The sequence below is a fragment of the Poeciliopsis prolifica genome, unplaced genomic scaffold (assembly GCF_027474105.1).
Source record: "Poeciliopsis prolifica strain line A6 unplaced genomic scaffold, Auburn_PproV2 SCAFFOLD013, whole genome shotgun sequence".
NCBI lineage: Eukaryota > Metazoa > Chordata > Actinopteri > Cyprinodontiformes > Poeciliidae > Poeciliopsis > Poeciliopsis prolifica.
The window spans coordinates 6,631,420-6,649,471 of record NW_026562388.1 but is presented as its reverse complement, the minus strand read 5'-3'; the positions used below and the strand labels follow the sequence as shown (position 1 = coordinate 6,649,471).

General features: G+C 39.6%; 1 protein-coding gene across 1 annotated transcript; it reads left to right on the top strand.

The window, feature by feature from the left end:
• On the top strand, positions 1 to 18,040 carry si:dkey-16j16.4 (uncharacterized). The gene is made up of 5 exons (XM_055038364.1): positions 1 to 547; positions 8,767 to 8,848; positions 9,005 to 9,522; positions 13,294 to 13,347; positions 16,999 to 18,040. The coding sequence occupies exons 1-5, from the start codon at positions 479 to 481 to the stop codon at positions 17,122 to 17,124; spliced, it is 849 nt and encodes a 282-aa protein (XP_054894339.1). The 5' UTR covers positions 1 to 478; the 3' UTR covers positions 17,125 to 18,040.
• Positions 18,041 to 18,052: the final 12 nt, after the last annotated feature.

Here is an 18,052-nt window from a genome sequence, read left to right as displayed (position 1 = left end):
CTGTGTTTGTGTGTCCGATGATCAGTCTGGCTGTGTGTATGCGTGTGTGCGTGAGAGTGAGAGTGTGTGCGTGTCTGAATGCGAGCGAGTGTAGTGTTATTTTATTATTTTTAAAGGAACATCTTTGAATTAAAACTGTGTTAGAGTACAGGAAGGCTTCCGGAGGAGAACATGTTAACCTACGTGGAGAATACGAACTCAGATGAAGTGGTAAAGAAGTAGTTTGCTGCGTGCAGCTCATGAACACAGACGCATCTACGCAGTTAACTAAATTCGGTTTAACATCTTCATCGACATCGGCTAACCTGAAGTTCAGATTGATTTTTTAAAATTCTTTATTATTTTGTCGTAACTCGTAGGTTTTCAAGTAAAATGCCTTCTGTAAGTCGCTCAGGTTAGCTAATGAACTTGTAATCGTTATTTAAAAGACATCAGAGTAGCTAATTATTGGTGATAACCAGAAGCTACTTTCCATAAAATGCTAAAGACACTGACGAAAAAGCTGAGAAGACATTCACTCAATGAAATCCATCCTTTCCAGCTGAAGGTAAGTTGGAATCAGTTTCTGTTAGAAAATATGGTTGTCATTGCAGGGAAAACATCTGAGAAAGACATTAGCCTGAGTGGGTGCAGCATGGCTTTACTTGAGTCAGATTGAAGTCCTTGTAATGACTCCTGCAAGGGGTAATAATGAGTTGATTACCATTCTTTCCTTTTCAGTTCTCCATTTTGCCTCGGTATTTCCTTTTTTAACTTTTGTTTTTCTCAAATCTGTAGTTTTCTCTGCCTTTGTGCTCATTACAACTCATTCAATACCATGTTTGAAGGCATTTTCCACTCTTCCAGATGTGGATAATATAGCTTTTACTCATGCTATGCTGTGCGTGTGTGTGCGTGAGTTTGTGAGTGAGTGAGTGAAGGAGAGAGAAAGAGAGTAACACATTTGCACTAATTTTCTTCAGGCTCTATAATTGCTCTACGTGTCAAGACAAACATTGAACAACAATTTGGATCTATAGACAGACTAGAATAAACAAACATTGTACTTTTAGAAACTCCTCTGAGCCATAATTATCCCAACATCTACAGTCTTCCACAGCTGAACCCACATACGTGCTCTCCTTTGTCACTGCTTGCTCAGTTTGCATAATGCCCCTTTTTTACTTAGGAGGCGAGTGAATGGTGTCCTGCATGGGTCACTAACTTGCTCCAACTATACTATTGTGCATCAACCGACTGTATGTCGGTCGCATGGCTGCCATTTTGTGCCAAATTGCACCCCTTTCAAAGGCCCAGCCGAGGATGATTGCACTGAAAACGTGCAACCTCTACTGTCCACACTTGTTTATGTTTATGTGTTCCCACCCAGTGATATAATCCTGTCTTCTGGATGATGTGAAATATGAAGTTCTCCACTGCAAATCATGATGGAAACAACCTCCTCATTTTGTCCACAAGTGGACACACTGGCATATTAACATTTTTTTTTCCAGTTAGAGCAGTACTCAGCACACCACATTAAACTATTTGACTTTTTCCAGAGACAAGATCCATACAAAGATTGGGAAAGTCTTACTGAGCACTATGCTGTGAGTCGTTATTGGGTCAAAGAAATGTATCAAAGCGAGTAAATTGCCACTTCTTTATAGTACCCAAATGATAGTGGATATTTGAGACTTTTAAAAGTCACTCAGCCAGTTTTTCCATGACAGGCTCTGATTATAAAATACTTTCCCCCCCTAATATGTTAATTACATCAAAACAATGGAACTCTAATTTTCAGTGTATAACTGCATCACTCACAGCATGTAGGTTGATGCACTTTTTTCAAGATAAATTAAAAAAACAAAATTTATGGACATTGATGTGGGTAGTGAATAGAGATAATCTTGTAATCCCTTTATTTTCTGTTAGATTCAAAATTACAACCACTATCTAAGAGACTGTAGTACATTCTATTATGTTTAAATTCTATTATGTTTATAAAACTGATTTAGTACATCAGACCTCAAGGAGAACAGGAACTTGGCATCAACCAGGAAAAGCCAGTCTGCTAAGTATTGCTAAGAAAGTGTTGGTGCTTGTCTATGCAGGTTCAATGGGATGCTCTTGGCTCACATGGCAATAGATGGAGTACACACCACTTCATCACAGGGCTCATATTGTTCTTAGATGTGGTCACCAATTTACCTAACCATGGTCATGGTTTGAGACTGTTGGACAAAGTCAGAGTACCTAGAAAGAACAGACAATCTCCATGCAAAAGACTAGGGTTAGAATTCGATCCCAGGACCAAATTCTCGTTGCATGGTGACAATTGTGCTACCATGCAGCCTGCTTTATGTTTATTAATTTGGGAATTACAGGGTAGATGAGAATGGACTTCTCATGTTTACAAAATCCTGAAATATAGTTTCATGAGGCTGTTTGATTCTAGCATTTAGCATTTTAAGTTAATGTTTTCATGCCGTCTGGAGAAGGAAAATTACGTCTTCAGCTAGCGGTGGGCCACAATCAGGGCATTTTTGTGCCCTGGAGATTTGACTCCTTCAAAATTAGGGATATGCTCATACAGTTTTCTTGTTTGATTGCTTATTAAAGATGATAGCATTTACTTAAAAAAAAAATCAGTTTTCCATAGCAGTAAAATTGTCTTCCATTAGTATTACAGTTATTCCCATAATCTTCACCATGCTTTACCAGACATGATGCATTGAGCTATAGTTGTGCTCATGTTTTGATCCAGTTGACAATTTTATTCACTTTGCTAAAGTGCTAAGCTATCATTAGCAAGCTTACTGTGCTGTGACCAGTTAATGGATTGACACCTAATGTCTTCTAATAGCAAAGTTCAGAGCCGGTCAAATGGGATTGATCGTACAACAGTGGGTTAAAACATGTAGATTGTTATGGAAACTCTAGATTCCATAACAATCTACATCATCTGCATAAGCAATAATGTCATTTGCAAGCTGTGCACAGGAAAATAGTAATGATTGTTGAAAATTTGGCTGTAAGCAAACACAGAAAAAAAAAAAAAAATCCACAGCCGGATTGTTTGCTTCCTGTACAGCTGGTATGAAATCAGTCAGTAGATCAAGAATAGGTACTGAGATTTGAGTTTGATACCAACTCTTAATACTAACAACTAGCATTTTACAGGTTTTCTAAGATATAAAATAAAACGATCCGATAAACGTGAATGCTATACAGCTGCTGCCATTATTTATTACCCAGTTGCCAGGACATGCTGGAGATGACTTTATATTGAATTGCAGTGGTCATTGTAATATCAGCAGGTGAAGCACTATTGAGGACTGCTTAGATGTAATATTTAGTGGACCATTGCATTTCAAAGCCAATATATCCGCACTCTGCTTCCTCGTAATATAGTTTGGCCAGTAGATGCCAATATAGTTTTAATAGTTACCCAATGTAATATAGTTGGCCAACTCTTACTGTCCATAACCTCCACACAGGATAATGATTTCAATGAAGTTTATAGAAAGTAAAATTTTGATAACAAAAAGGAAAAGAGTGAGGAAAATACGTGTTTGTCTAATCAAATGTTGCCATTATATTGGTCAGTAAAAATATTTCAATTGCATGTTTTCACACTCAAACATTAATGAATAGACCCATTCAATTCCATGGTGTAGTCAACTTGAATCTGTCTGAAGTGTGGAGTGCAAATATACAGGTCAGACAGTAGCAAACCTAAACTTTGCTGTGAGAATTCTACATAATTCTACAAAATCCAATTCAACCAACATTTCCAGTTCATAGACAGCTTGAACAGGAGCCAGTTTGGTCAGAGAGAAATCCTAATTGTTAATGTTTAAACAGCAAAACTTGGCCCATTTACATGAGAGAATATAAACCTTGATGTGGGGTTAACATCTTACTGAAAATGATTTATCTGCACTTTGACTGAGGAGCCACATATTCAAACTTTGTATTACAACTTTATGCATGCTTGTGCCATATTCTTTCTTTGATGCTTCTGGTGCACATGCGCAGCAGTTTCATGGAGGCTGATTTGCAGGGAAGAACATCTGAAGCAGCATGAGATCCTTGTGATTTGTGCTGTATCTCGGATTATAATGTTGCTCTGCTCATGCAGAGCTCACTCAAGATGGCCTTTTATCTGGTATTTTATAAAATTACTTCCAGCAGAGAAAGCAAGCACATTTTTCAAATACTTTCACTGATTGGGTTTTACTCCTTAAGTGAGCCCATATTTTTTTTTTTAATCGGCATGGCTTACAGCAGGTCCTCTTTGATGTTGTTCCATCTTGTTCATTAAACGTAGCTGCTTATTGTTAAAAATGGCAAACCAAAGTCAGACTTCTCTGAAATGAAGACTACTTCTCTTGTTTCTGAGGGCTGGTTTGCACACAGATTTTAAATTGGAGTTTGGTCTTCATGCAGTAATCCAGGAGCACGAGGTGATCAAAAATCGGCCTAACTTGAGTTAAAAATCCACATGTGTGCAAGAGAAAAGAAATCGACCATCTCTGACCTTGTACCGGTGTGTTTTGTGAGGCAGTGTCCGTGTCAGCTTGGAAGGACGGAGCAAAGCTGATATGTGTGTGAACTGGTGCGAGTACGCTTTGACATTGCCATTGATCCAGCTTAGCAAGCTGCTCAGTGATGCAGGGGCCTGACAAGGATTTCATTCAACTGTTCTTGACACACAAACACACAACTCTTTGTCCAGGTTAGCGTGCATGGATAAGAAGTCGTTTTTTCATCCAATCTATTATTCTGTCCACTTTTTTTGTCTGACCTCTGCAGTACTCTGCAATTAGCTGCCCAAATACATAGTAATGAAGGTTTAATATGAATAAAGGACAGTAGTGCCACTGGATTATGTGAGAGGGCATTAAATTCATACATTTCAATTAAAAAAAGGATGCTTGCGTCTTGCTTAAAAGACTTTTATAAAAATATTACTTTTATAATTGTATTAATCAGCCACACCTGAGTCTTTTAAGCCTGAGTCTTTTAAGCCAGGCACATTTTTGGAATTGATGAGTTTTCCATTGCAGGTCAAATACACAAGAACTAAAATAAAATCATCAGTTTTATTTATTAATGAAAATTGTTACCATTTTTAGTCCAACACCACAATGACCAACATTTCTTTTAATTAAATCACTTGGAGTTGATGCTAATTATAATAATGATGATAATAACAATAATAACATAAAAATCAGAGAACTCTCCTCACAGGACGGGGAGGGGCAAAGAAAATAATCGTTGTGGTCCAAGAAACAGCGTCCCATTGATTGTCATTTTGTCTCTGTGTTTTGTTGCATCATACCACAAAAGGAAGCCGAAAGTGAGTGCAAACTTTCTAAAGATTAGTCATATTCATCTGAGACGGATATTTAGACCTCGGTTACTATTCCTCTGGGCCTTAAACATTTAATTGGTGATATAGAAAATAGGAAAGTAGCATTTCTACTTTTTTATTTTGTTTCTCAAAATTTGATTCTCTAAGAAAAAAATATAAAGTCTTGCATACTTAGCTATTGAAATCATTATTAAATAAGGTCTATATGTCACTCTTGTTGAATTGCCATGTGGCTCAGTGGTAGAATTAAATAAATAATAAAATATAAAATGCTTAAATCCAAGGATGAATTACATTTATATAAAATCTGAAGATTTTGTATCACATCCTATTTCCATTGACTGTGATTTTTTTTTCCCATTTGTATCAATTGAATGTTACGAAGTAAGAGAGATTAGATTTTCCTATGACCAGATCTAGATATTATTCATAGCAGTTGTATAAACATATTTCCCTACTATTAGTACATCGTAAAACTTTTTTTAAACCATAAGAAGTGAAAAATTGAGCCATCTGATTGCTACAAACTAAAGTACTGAGAACTTTGGGTTACAATACAGCTTTTGCACACTTAGTCATATAGAACGTTGTGTTTCTAAATATGAAAAAAAAATACAAAAAATAATTTTCTTTTTTAAATATACTTTTTCCTATGTTATTGTCTTATTATCCAGTAATACAATTATTTATTGTGCATAAATAATTTATGTAGATGGCTGACTTGACTCCCGCCACAGAGAATGTAAGTTACAAAGGATTATTGCTAAAGAAGCTGGCTGTATTCAAGCTTGTAAATAGAAAGTTGAGTGGAAGGAAAAAGTGTAAAATAAAATGTGAATGGAATGAGCCGAACACAAGATCTCCTTTTTGTAGTTCATTATATATATTATTAAAATAGATGCATAGTACCCTAATGGAGATACTAGACATCTCTTCAGTAGCTGAAAATTTATTTTTTAATTTTGAAATTATAAATATTTTACTGCAGTGCTACAATGCTTTAGCGCTGCCGTAGAGTTTGAACAAGATACTTCCTTCTCACCTGTTTTTCATATCTACCATCAAACGACCTGCCTAACCATACACTTATTGTCAGTTAGGCAGGATCTTGTTTTTTGTTGCAGCAAACTGTGACACCATGCCAGAGCAGAAACATTATCAGATGTGGGTCACAGAAAATACATGCAAAGTTTTCAGGTTCCCTCTTCCACAGTAACAATCCCTCCAGTCAGATGCTGTAAATATACAACAGACACTAAGGAAAGAGTCCAAAACAGGACATTGTCAAGAACCCTACTTTGAGTATGCAGGAGCAAATCTCACTGGCTGTTCATATATTTGCAGTGTGTCTGTGTACCTACTTAAACTCCTGTTTATGTTGATTTAGTGTTGTGTTTTGGTTCATCTCTGTGTTTTTCACTATGGCTACATGTGAGCTAGTCCAGTTTAGAGTCAGAGATGCAATATTTCTAAGACATACGCCCATATCCTACACAAGGGTCCTCTGATCCATGAGCAGTAGCCTTTGAGGTGACTCCCGGGGCGAAGGAAATGCCAAGTCATTACTGTCAGCTTAACTTGTTGTCAGAGAGACAGTGATCGCTCTGTGGAGAAGTTTCCAGACAGAAGCTCCAAAAGCTAAATATGGTAGAAAAAATTTTACTCATTTCAGGGAATACACATTGCTCTCTTGAGGACATCCATAAGTATTTGAGCAATGATTGTAGTTTTATTGCTACTTTCCTGCACTTTTGTGTTAGAAAAGACGAATTTGAACAGTTTCATTGATGATGGCTGGCAACAGTTAATAGCGCTTAACAGTTTAGCTTAAGCATTGTGCCAAAAGACATTCCCTGCAGGAAGTTGTTGCTCAGAGTAATTTTTTTTAATTTTTTTTTTATCAAGACCCCTTGAATGTAAATGCCTCAGAAAAGCCTGTGGGTTGTAGAAATGCCACCCAGTTGAGAATTCTGGACAGTCAACCCTATTTACATATATAAATTAATTAGAACATGAAAATTAGTAGGCAGTATTTAAGTATATTTTGATCCAAACTGATGATTAATTAACTGCGATGTGTTGTTTGGTTTACTCTGACATGACTCACTACGTAATAAGTCTTCCATCTTCTCTTGTGATTGCATACTTACTATTTAGATCTGATTTCAAACATGAAAACGGGGAAGTTTTGGCTTCGTGACGCAGCAGGACTGTCAAAACAGAGCTTTGCTGAAGAGGCTGCTAAAACAAACAGAGAAATTTCCTTTTAATATCATTTGAGTACAGCCTTTGGTTTGTTGGGATTTGGAGCTTTGGCTCCTGTTTCCCCTTTTCACACGTTCTGAGAAGCTTCGGAGCGAAGAGTGTGTGTTTTACACACTGTAAGCATATACACACACACATGCACAGATGGCAGCTGCTCAGCGAAGCCTCTGAGTGGTAATTACTGAGTGCGAGGCGCATTACTTAACTCTTAGCGTTGCATACTGCAGGCTATCTCTATTGTTTTTGCTGCTGTAAAGGAGGAATTGATTTTTTCTTTTTCAAGACAGGCCTCGAGGTCGTGGGAAACAAAGTCTGCAGTTTGTCAACAGGATGACTCAACTTTATGTGTCTATTTTTATTGTAGAATGAAATCTGCTTTGCTCTTAATGCTTGGAGCTTAACATCAATTGTTGCAGATTTATTGCTGTGAAACTAAAAAGAAAACATTAAAAACAGTCAAAAAAAGATCATTTGTTTCACGTGTCTGAAATGTTGCTTTTTACATTATGTTCATCTGTCTGTAAGTATTTTCTGCAAATGAAGGTGTACAGTGTACACTTTAAATTTGACCAATTAGTGTGGGACAACTTAACACTGAGTTACTAATTCTGCGTTAAGTTTGTCTTGATAGATTTTTGATCTGGGAATAACGTTACAGCTAATTCCTTGCAAATAAAACTGTGACAATCGCTGCCAATTTTGCTTCTTTTTGTAATTGAAGCTGTTGAACACAGCCTCCTTTGGTGACCATGTTGATACAGTGTTTAAAATTACCAAAATGTAGAGAAATTTACTGGAAATTTACTAGTCTTTGTAGCGCTAACAGCAATAAACCTGGTCATTGAACACAAGTCAGCAAATTCCACTGGTTTTCGCACTTGAGTTTAGGTTTGATTTTCCCTCCAGGTCCAACCAAGAACTTGGACCAGGAGCTGCACATTACATTTACATTTGGTTTTTGTTAACTTGTTGATCTCTGTAGATATTAGGTAAGATTATGAGTGGAATGAAATGTTTTGATTGGTCCAGTAATATGGAGACCTCCGGCAGATGAAATGCAACTTAATTTTTCAACAATGTAATACAGTAGTAGTCGCCTGTAATATGTGACGAGCTGAATGTTTTTTTATTTTTTTTTTTAGATTTCCTATCATGGCAGTGGAGAGGGAGGGGAGAGTGATGACTCAGAAGGCGAGAACCAGGAGCTTGCACAGATTGACAGAGGTATATGAGCCATCTAAAACATTTTTCTTGTAAATAATGATTCACATAATTCAGGTTTGTTTTTACTAAACGCACATAGATAGTTGCATTTGGATTTTTTTTTTATTTTCCTGACTGGGATTTTTCCTGCTCATCCATGATTTAACATTTTTTTAGAGAGACGGAGAAATTGTGCCCTCACCCCTTTGGCTACCAGCCAGCAGCACAACCAGGGTCCCGTGTCTCCGGCCCGGTTACGACGCCTCCGTCTCCTACTGGATGCCAATCTGGACCGTCACTCATCAGAGGAAGAGCTGGAGCGGATCAGCTGCGGCGACAACAGGAAGTGGGTGTCCAGTTTTCCCCAGCGCCATGGTGACCATCACAGTAGCCCCTCCAGCGATGAAGAAGTGCGGGACCTGTGTGGCTGCCGGTCGCCCCCGGCCTCGGTCAGACCTCTGGTTGAGCCCGGTGCTGCTTGCCTGGCTGCCTCTCCCAGCCCTGTTCTGTTTAGCTCCAGCCCGCCGCGCAACTTGAAGCCACCCCCAATGAGGTTTCAGCTCCAGGTGGCTCAGCCACTCGCACGGCCCATCATCCTGACCCACTTCGACCAATCAGCACCTTATAGAAAGTATCGGCACAGCTACAGCGGAGAACAGGGGAGACCCAGTCTGGACCTGGAAAAAATGCAACAGGTTAGTTTCCCAATTTGTCCTCGAAAGTCTGCCAACTCTGCAGAATTACAAACTGCGGAAGAAAAACGGTTTGCTTGTTTCTTTTCACAAATTACTCACCAAATGGAAAAGCTACTTTGGAACTTTACAGGTTTTAGTTGTGGTTCTGCGTATCTTTTATTTCCTTTTATAGGTGTTTAAAACCTGTCTAAAAAAGTCAGTAATGAGTAGGAGCAGCACTTCAGTTTGAAGTCAATACAACATGTTGCTGGGAGAGATGCTTTTACATACAGTTTATATGTATCTCTGAAGACAGATGTTAAGTTGTTCTACTTTAATTCAACTTCCAACTTTTAAATTGGACTGCAGAGGCAAAGTGTACAGTTTGACAGAAAATGAACATGCATTTGAATTATTATTATTATTATTATTGCTCTAACGTTTTTTTTTTTTAAACTGTCTATTTCCATTAAATAAACAAACTTTTTATGTAAAGTAAAACTTTAAAATTATCTTTTTTATCAGTTAGTGGCAGAATTGGCTACACAATGCATACATATGGTGCATTTCTCATTAATGTTAGATATTATTCGCTCAATTTTATGTTAGATTTTATATATCCAAGTTAAGCCGTGAAAACCTCATCTCTGTGAAATCGCTCTAATAATCGAGGAAGCACACTGACGTTGATGAACACGGAGCACACTTGTTTTAGCAAGAGTTGGAGTTGCAGCCATTATCTCTTTGCATTAAAACGGCCTCCCATGGAGGAAACCGCCGCAAAGAGTATCGCCGATAATTAATACAACAATTTTCTGGCTCCTTAATGACTTCAAGTTGAAAGCTTCAGCTAGCAGTGAAGAAGACTATTGAAGATCATCTCCTCCTGAGAAGAATGCTATAGAACTGCGTTGCCACCAGTGCAGAGGTTGCTACATGTTGGCAAATAAACAAATAAGTTATTTATGTCTAAGAAAAGAAAATATGACAGACTTGATGGAAGAAAAAGGATGGAGAGCAGAAGAGAAGTCCAAACATATTTTAGCTGATAATTCCTCATTTGACTGGAAAATGATTTGTCAGAGAAAGCAATGACTCAACCAATGTGTTGGGTTGTCCTCCATTAAAACATGAAAATAAACACCACTCTGTCGGTGGGAATTATAGAAGTTATGAAGAACCGGGATCAATGCTGTCATTTGATGTTTAAAATTGTTCGGACTTTCTGTTCTTAAGTATACCACAGAAACGCGTTACGACACAAAGAAAATCTTTTAAGGAATAATATTAACACGAAGAAGCATGCAGGCCAGCTCAAAATGCAAAGAAAGCCTTCCAATTCTGTAGCTGGACACTCTCCACCTCGGTGGTCCTGCTGGAGAGGGATGAAGGAGAGGGAGGGACGGACGGCAGATGTCCGCCCTCATTTCTCACAAAGGCTAGTGAGCGAGGGGAAATGAAGAAGGGGTGGGAGGCAGAAGGAGAAGATTAAATAAACAAGAGAAAACCGACAGCCGCTAATGAGTCATGGAGAAGCTGGTCCGCTAATCATTAAAATCCAGTAGACCTGTTGGCCCACACCGTGGACGGGACAGTACGTGTGCAGGGAGATGCAGGTTTCAGGGCTACATATGTCCATGTCTTGTTTTTTTTTATTTTGAGGGAAAGAGCAGATGATGGGAGACAGTGGGCAGTGCGGATCGAACAGTGTGTGTGCATCCATCATCCAGCCAGCATGTGCACATCTTCCTGCTCCTTTTGCAGTATCCGTGTGTGTCAGTGAGCGTGTGCACGCTCAGTCAAGTGGAATGGGAGGTGCTACTGGGTATACAAAAGGGGGCCTGCAGAGGTAGCAAGCAGACTCAGCCGGAGTTTCCCCCGATTTAACCCTTTACATGAACGGTCCTGGAGGAGAAACTGTAGAACAGAGTTGAAAAAATGACAAATTTATAGAAGAGTGCAAGAAAGCAAAAGTTTCAAATGATAATTGTTCTAGGTAAAGAGAAAAATATGCGAAGCTTAAAAAAAATTGGTCATTTCTTTTTCACATATGTTCCTGGAGTTTGGCCACAGCAAGAACAAAATGCTGCATTTATGCGCGTCATAATTTCATTAAAAGGAAGGTTAAAAGGTCAGCGAGTTGCTTTCTTTAAGTCCCCACTAATCCCTCAATAATTCACGTCACAGATGAGGTTGGACCATTTGTTACTGTAATTATCCACGGAAGAGCAACAGATTTCATGGCAGACGCAGGTCATACACAGTGTATACTTGATGCATCGTAGGCTTGAAATTTGACCTGTACTTGGAGAACCCGCTGGAAGAGGCGAGCAGATTTCTGGATGAAACTGACTGTTCTTGCCTCTTTCTTGTAAACAAACATTTGAACATGTGTGATTTATTTTGGAAGAGGGGCGCTCAGACTTTACTAGGAGCAGCTGGACCATAATCACAGATACACTGAAGACGATGTCATTTGGATTTTAACTTGAGGTTGGCTGAAATTTGATGCTGTGTAACTCCTGCACGAAGACCAATCTCTGATCTAATCTCTCCAGTTTCTGAGGATTGTTTCTTGTTACATCACCACCGTAAACTTTAATGTTTTTGTTGGGATTTTATTTGACAGATGATGACTGACACAAAGTAGCATAAATGTTTTACCAGTGGAAAATGTGAAAAAATGGTCTTGCATTTGTACTTAGCAAATACAATTGCAAGCACTCAAATACCCTAAATTACATTTCTTAAATACTCATCTCACCTTCGTCATGTTTTTGCACAACTACATTTTGCTGCTTCTAGTGTTTCTCAGTATTTAGCTCCATTTGACAACCAATCTACTCTAACCAGTTTTTGTCCTTGTGAGAGCCTTACCTCGGGATGATGCTGCCACCAGTAAGTTTCGCAATGGGAAAATGTCTGTGGTTGTAACATGAGAATAGTGTAGTTCTACTGTTTTGGCAGTGAAGACTAATCAAGTTGAGACTTATCAATTAAAAAAGGTGATGTGGTTGATGGTGTAAAAAAACAAAAAAACAGACAAAACAAAATCTGTGTCCTGATAAGTGGGCAAAGTTTAGGTTTATATGAATTCACAATATGAGATCGCAGATTAAATCAGCTGCTGATCTGAACTAAAGTAAATTGTGACTCTTAATCTGGCAGATTGTTGTGAAGAACCAGCAACTCCTTATTTCACATCTGCACGTCACATCTGGGTGAAATGCACATAGAGAGTGTATTTTGAAACCTTGGCAGGGAGCCTCATTTCTGTTTCCACATTCACGTTTAGGTGGTCTGCTCTCCTAGTTGTGCCACTGACGCAGAATAGATCAGCGTTGGCATGAGGTGAGGATGAGGGCAAGTGGACGGCAGCTCTCTGTCCCACATCAAACAGCAGGAGTCTTGTGTTTCCATTCTTTCCCGAGGTCCTTGGAAGCTGCCTCCCCAAACTTCAGACAATTTGATGATTGTGTGGTCCCTCCGCCCCTACTGCGTGTCTTTCTTTTTCTTTTTTTCTGAGAATGGCGAAGCTGCGTGGACATGGAGGGCAGACGGAGACAGGATATTGCATAAGCCTCAAGTGTTTAGTTTTAGTCAGACAGCTGGATTTGCATCCTGATTCACCCTTTTGTCATGCTAAGATATCACATTTCACGACTGAAATGTTCTGAAATGTTCTGTACTCAGTAGTGTTCAATGGTAAAGTTCACGCTATATATGTATGTGTGTATAAATAACATTTTTCAGGAAGCTGTTCATGCAGCTATACATGTCTGTTCTCCACAGAAAATGCTACTTAAGAAGAACTGTGGAGGGAAAACGCGGACAATGAAGATTCGGGTGAGTTTCTTGTCACAACATTTTTACAAACTAGCCATTTTAACCTAAATTACTTGTTAAAACACTTACATATTTCTTATATTTTAAGAAATATATTTTCTTTCTCAATAAAATTGTAGAATCAGACATGAGGTCTATGCAAGTTGTTTGGCAGGAGGTTCACTTAATGTGGCACACTTTCCTGGAAAAGCAAAGTAGTGATTTACACATAGTTCTCCTGTCATTTTTTGTTAGTTGTAATGAAACGTGGTCACTTGTCAAAATTGTATACTTATGAGGCTGTATTGACATTTTACCAAAATTTAATATTGCTCTCAAGATGTCAAGAGGGGTTGGAGCTCTGCATAAACGATTATCCGTGGGGATTTGTTCCTTCAGTTTTCAAAATGCTCTAAATCTCAGCTCTGCTTTTCATAGCACCTTGATGCACCTCTATTTTTCTGTCTCTCACCAAATTTGGATTTTTTTCTGCCCACCAATAAACTAAAAATCATTGTGTGGAAGAGTGACACCACGCAGCTTGTCTGTCAAGGAATGAACTGCAGGTCATCAGCCTGCAGATAGCCCAACTAAATAATCAACTTCTTTTTGGTCCAGTGTAAGAAGTCTATAAAAAGCAGAGCAACTATCTTTTTATTAACAAAATAACATAATTACAATGTTTAATTTGTGTTTCATTTAGCAGCAGGTTAATGTGATTTTATGCACAACACAACCAGCTTATCAAGTTATTTCTTCCTCCGCTAAGCTTTTTTCTTTTCTCTACAAGAAAACATACGCTATGCTCTTTTTCCATCTTTGTTTAATTTTTGAAAGTAAATGAATCAGTTTTAGGTGAATGTAAACGCAGGCGCAGGAAGGACTCCTTGTCAAGCAGGACGCAGAGGATAGTGGTTCTCATTACAGATAAGTTGCTCTGTTGCCCTGTGAACAGCCGAGCCGGTCCTGTGGCCGGCTCCTTGATCTCCATCCAACTCCACACTGGGACGGCATCTGGCCTTGACGTTCGTTCCCATGCCCTCCGAGCTGCAGAAAATCTGATAGCACCATCAGCTCCACACCGCAGCGCTGCTTTCAAGCTTTCTTCGTCAGGTTTATCACACCCAGTGACCTTTATTGCCCAGCTTAGTTGGTTTAAGAGGGCTCTGAAAGCTTTGCAAAGTGTCCTGATGGATCTGACGAACATCTACTAAACTGTAAAAAAAATTATTTATTTATTTATTTTTTTCGTTGCTGTTTGAGGGGAAGCTCGACTGGAACTAGCCTCGGCTTCTTGGCGCAGAGCAGCCCACTCCAGAAGGACGCGCAGTGTGCTGAGAGAAGTGACGTTATTATCATGTTGTGTGGGATAGTGTCAGTGGAGCCTTATCACACTCTTGTTTATGTATACACACCAACTGTGGCTGCAGCTCGTGTGCTTCATGCACACCAGCTTTGTGTGTGGAGATGGAAAGCGAGGATGATCTTTGAGAGTGGCGGTGAGAGGTAGAGGAGGAGGAGGAAGAGGAGGTGGAGTGCGTGCGGTTCCCTTGTGGTGTTTTTCCAGGGATGGAGTCATTTTCCATTTATAGCCTGGGCCGGCTGCGATCTGTTTAGCTCCACTGAAACACACAAGTATTACTCATTATCCTTCATTCTCTCTCACTGGTTGTGTTGTCCATGTCGGTGACGTCTGCAGGCACTGGGTCCTTTCCAGCACTTAGATTTTTCTCTTTTTTTTTTTCTTTTCCTTGTAGCTGCACACAGCAAGTCTTTCAGCAGCTTGGAAACAGTTTTTTTGTGCGTGCCACTCATCTGTTTCCCCACCTTTTATCTGCAAACGCTCAATTTTCTGGCGGACCAGAAAAGACACTGGATCTGATGGGGCCCTACGTTTCAAGCAACTCAAGCATGAGAGTAGTCGCAGGGGTCAGGGAGGTCGGCAGTGGTGTGTATGAAGAGGAGGGTCAGTTGGAAAACAGATTTGGCTGCTTCTGACTGTTTTTGTGTGTGTGTGTACTGAACACCATGTTGGAAGCAGAACTGATGGCGGCTGGAGTCAGCCGCCATGAGAAGTTTTTAGTTGGCAGAGTGACGACTGATGGAAGTGGAGAAAACGGTGCAGCTATGGTTGCAGTGGATAAAAGAACATGCAGCACAGCATTACTTCAGTTTGGTCTGAGGTTAATTACAAGGTTGTGATGCAGGTCTTTGCAAACATATAGTTTGTTGTAATTTAAAAAAAAATAGAATAAAAACTTTTCCGCCAAGTGCCACATTACACACAGACATGCTTTAATGGGACCTTACGTCCAAACAAAGTAGCACATAATTTTGAAGAGGGAAATAAGACATTCTGAGTATTTACAAGTAAAAATCTCAAAAGTGTGGCATGCTTTTGTTCCTTAAAACCCCTAGAATCAATACTTGGTAGAATCACATTTTCCTGCAATTAGAATTACAAATCTTTTGAAATGGATTCCTATCAACTTTCTACACGAGATCCTTTGTTTCGCTAAACAAATATTTTCCATTATTTGGCCATTTATTTTTTTATTTCTTTAACAATGACTGAATAGTTTGAAGACCATCTGTCATTTTACAATTCACACTCCTGACAACTTGCTGCAGAAGCACGGACATGATGCATCAGATCATCATGTCAGACCTGGATGCTACAGTGGATCTCTTGATCTAGGAGCTGACACCACATTGGTTATGGGGCAAGTCTGTGATTCCTGCAGGTCACACAGTGCAGCTGAATCACTGATGCAGAAAGAGCGCCCTGTCTTAAATTTGAATACATGAATACTTGCCCAAACACTGTATGATTTGAAGACTTTATAGCTACTTCGTTGAACTACAGAGTGAGAAAGGCAAAGAGAGCATCATTTATATCAACAACCAGATAAGGATCACATCCTGGGAGCCGTTTTGTAATCAAAATAAGTTCTGATTTATGGGAATGTTCAATCAGAAAATGTTGGCAGTGTGTTTAGACGTTTTAATCAAACTTTGCCTCTGCTGAGTTTTGTCAAAATTGTTTGGACTTTCAGAAATGTCTTGATTACCTCATTGTAATATGCCTGACTTGCAGCCACCATATGGAGAAGATCTTTTTAGGATTCGCTTTTATGTTCTCAGTTTCCCACAGCTCACTCTTTCTTTTTTGTTTCTTTTTTCTTTTTTTTGTTTTACTGTTTAAATCAACACGATTCAACTCTCTGGTTGTGGGAATTGTTGCTGAGTTACAGCAGCTGGATCCTTGAAGCCCTTGGCTGAAGTTATAAAGCTACACCTGTGGCCTCACTACGAAGGATTTATCTGAGAGAAACCAGTCGGTCACAGCGATACATTCATCTCAGTTTTCAGTCTCTGTGAGGAATCGGCTCGCCGCAGCCCTGGAGAAAGTGCAGCCTCACTGCCAAATCCAACAAAGTAATTTCCTGCTGTTTCCTGTGGGGAGGAAAATGACTCTGGCTAATTTTAGAAAGGAGGGGTGGTGGTGGTGGTGAGGGGATGGGGGACTCTCTGCAATTGGGAAAAGCATTATTGTCCCTAAAGCACCTCCAAGATTGAAACAAAATCTGTTAAAGTGTTGTTTTTTTTCCAGTGGAATCACAGACATTTAATCCTGTTGTTTATGAAGGAATCATTTTTTTCTGTCTTTAGAATCTTACCGGCAGTCGTCCTCCGCCCAGGTACACCTATGACCCCGCCATCTTCGCCTTCCGCTCCCTGAGCACAGCGCCCCCCTGTAGATCCTTGACTCCGTCCGAGGACCCTCCTTGCTCCTAAGCAGACGTCATCACCACCTCCACCATACTCCGACCCGCACCACTTCACCATCTTCTTCTTCTTTTTTTTTTTTTTTCTAAACTCTGTGGCATGTGAAGGACTGAGCTTTGGAAAGATGTTCATCTAAAGGTTGAACTGTTGCACTCTCAGGTAATCCCTCCCTGCCCCTTTGATCTCTGCTGGAGCCAGGGCATGACTCGGCAGAAATCACTTTGTATAGTTGTAATTCAGGATCATTCATTACACAAACACGGACCAAGAAAGGGTTAACCTCGCTGAAGACTGTTTGGATCACACGCAGAAGGGAATGATGCATGTTAGACAATCAAGTGGTTCCAGGGTTTCTTCCTATCTAAACAGAAAAAAACTCCTCTATCCTGTTACTGTTAAACTGAGACGGCTCTCGCATTTATGTGTCTGAAACTACTTCTCTGGATGTGTTGCTGCAAACACCGTACTGTAAGGTCGCGCTATAACCAACATGTATGACTGTAGTTGAATAGTCGACTCTCGATGACGACTCGTCGGAGTTCCTCGTATTCTCTTTTCTTGCATGAATCCCAGAACTCTGCAGAAACTGAGATCTCGGGAAACATTTATGACTGTAGGGTTGCTGCACATTTGGCTAATCTGTTGTTGTGGATAGCCTACTTGTAGTGTGCCATTTTCAGTTTTATTTTTTTATTTCCCGTAATGTACCTCGGTTACATTCTAGATAGAAGAGGACCACTGGTCTTAATGCCTTGAAATAACATTCCTGCTATATTAAGGTCTGAGGTACTTCCCATGCCATGAAACGAGCTCAAACGCGTCACCGCTGTAACTAAGACTTCGCCGAAATGAATGTAACATTGTGACATGTTTTCGTCCATTGTTGCACTGAAACACAATTCAATAAATGCTCTGTGGCCTCTTCTTTATGAGGTGA

What these genes read in the sequence shown, in the direction of transcription:
- si:dkey-16j16.4 (XM_055038364.1), top strand. Translation starts at nt 479, where the DNA reads ATGCTAAAGACACTGACGAAAAAGCTGAGAAGACATTCACTCAATGAA. An exon ending in GCTTGCACAGATTGACAGAG is followed by an intron (nt 8,849 to 9,004) that starts GTATATGAGCCA and finishes ACATTTTTTTAG; the next exon opens with AGAGACGGAGAAATTGTGCC. An exon ending in CGCGGACAATGAAGATTCGG is followed by an intron (nt 13,348 to 16,998) that starts GTGAGTTTCTTG and finishes TTCTGTCTTTAG; the next exon opens with AATCTTACCGGCAGTCGTCC.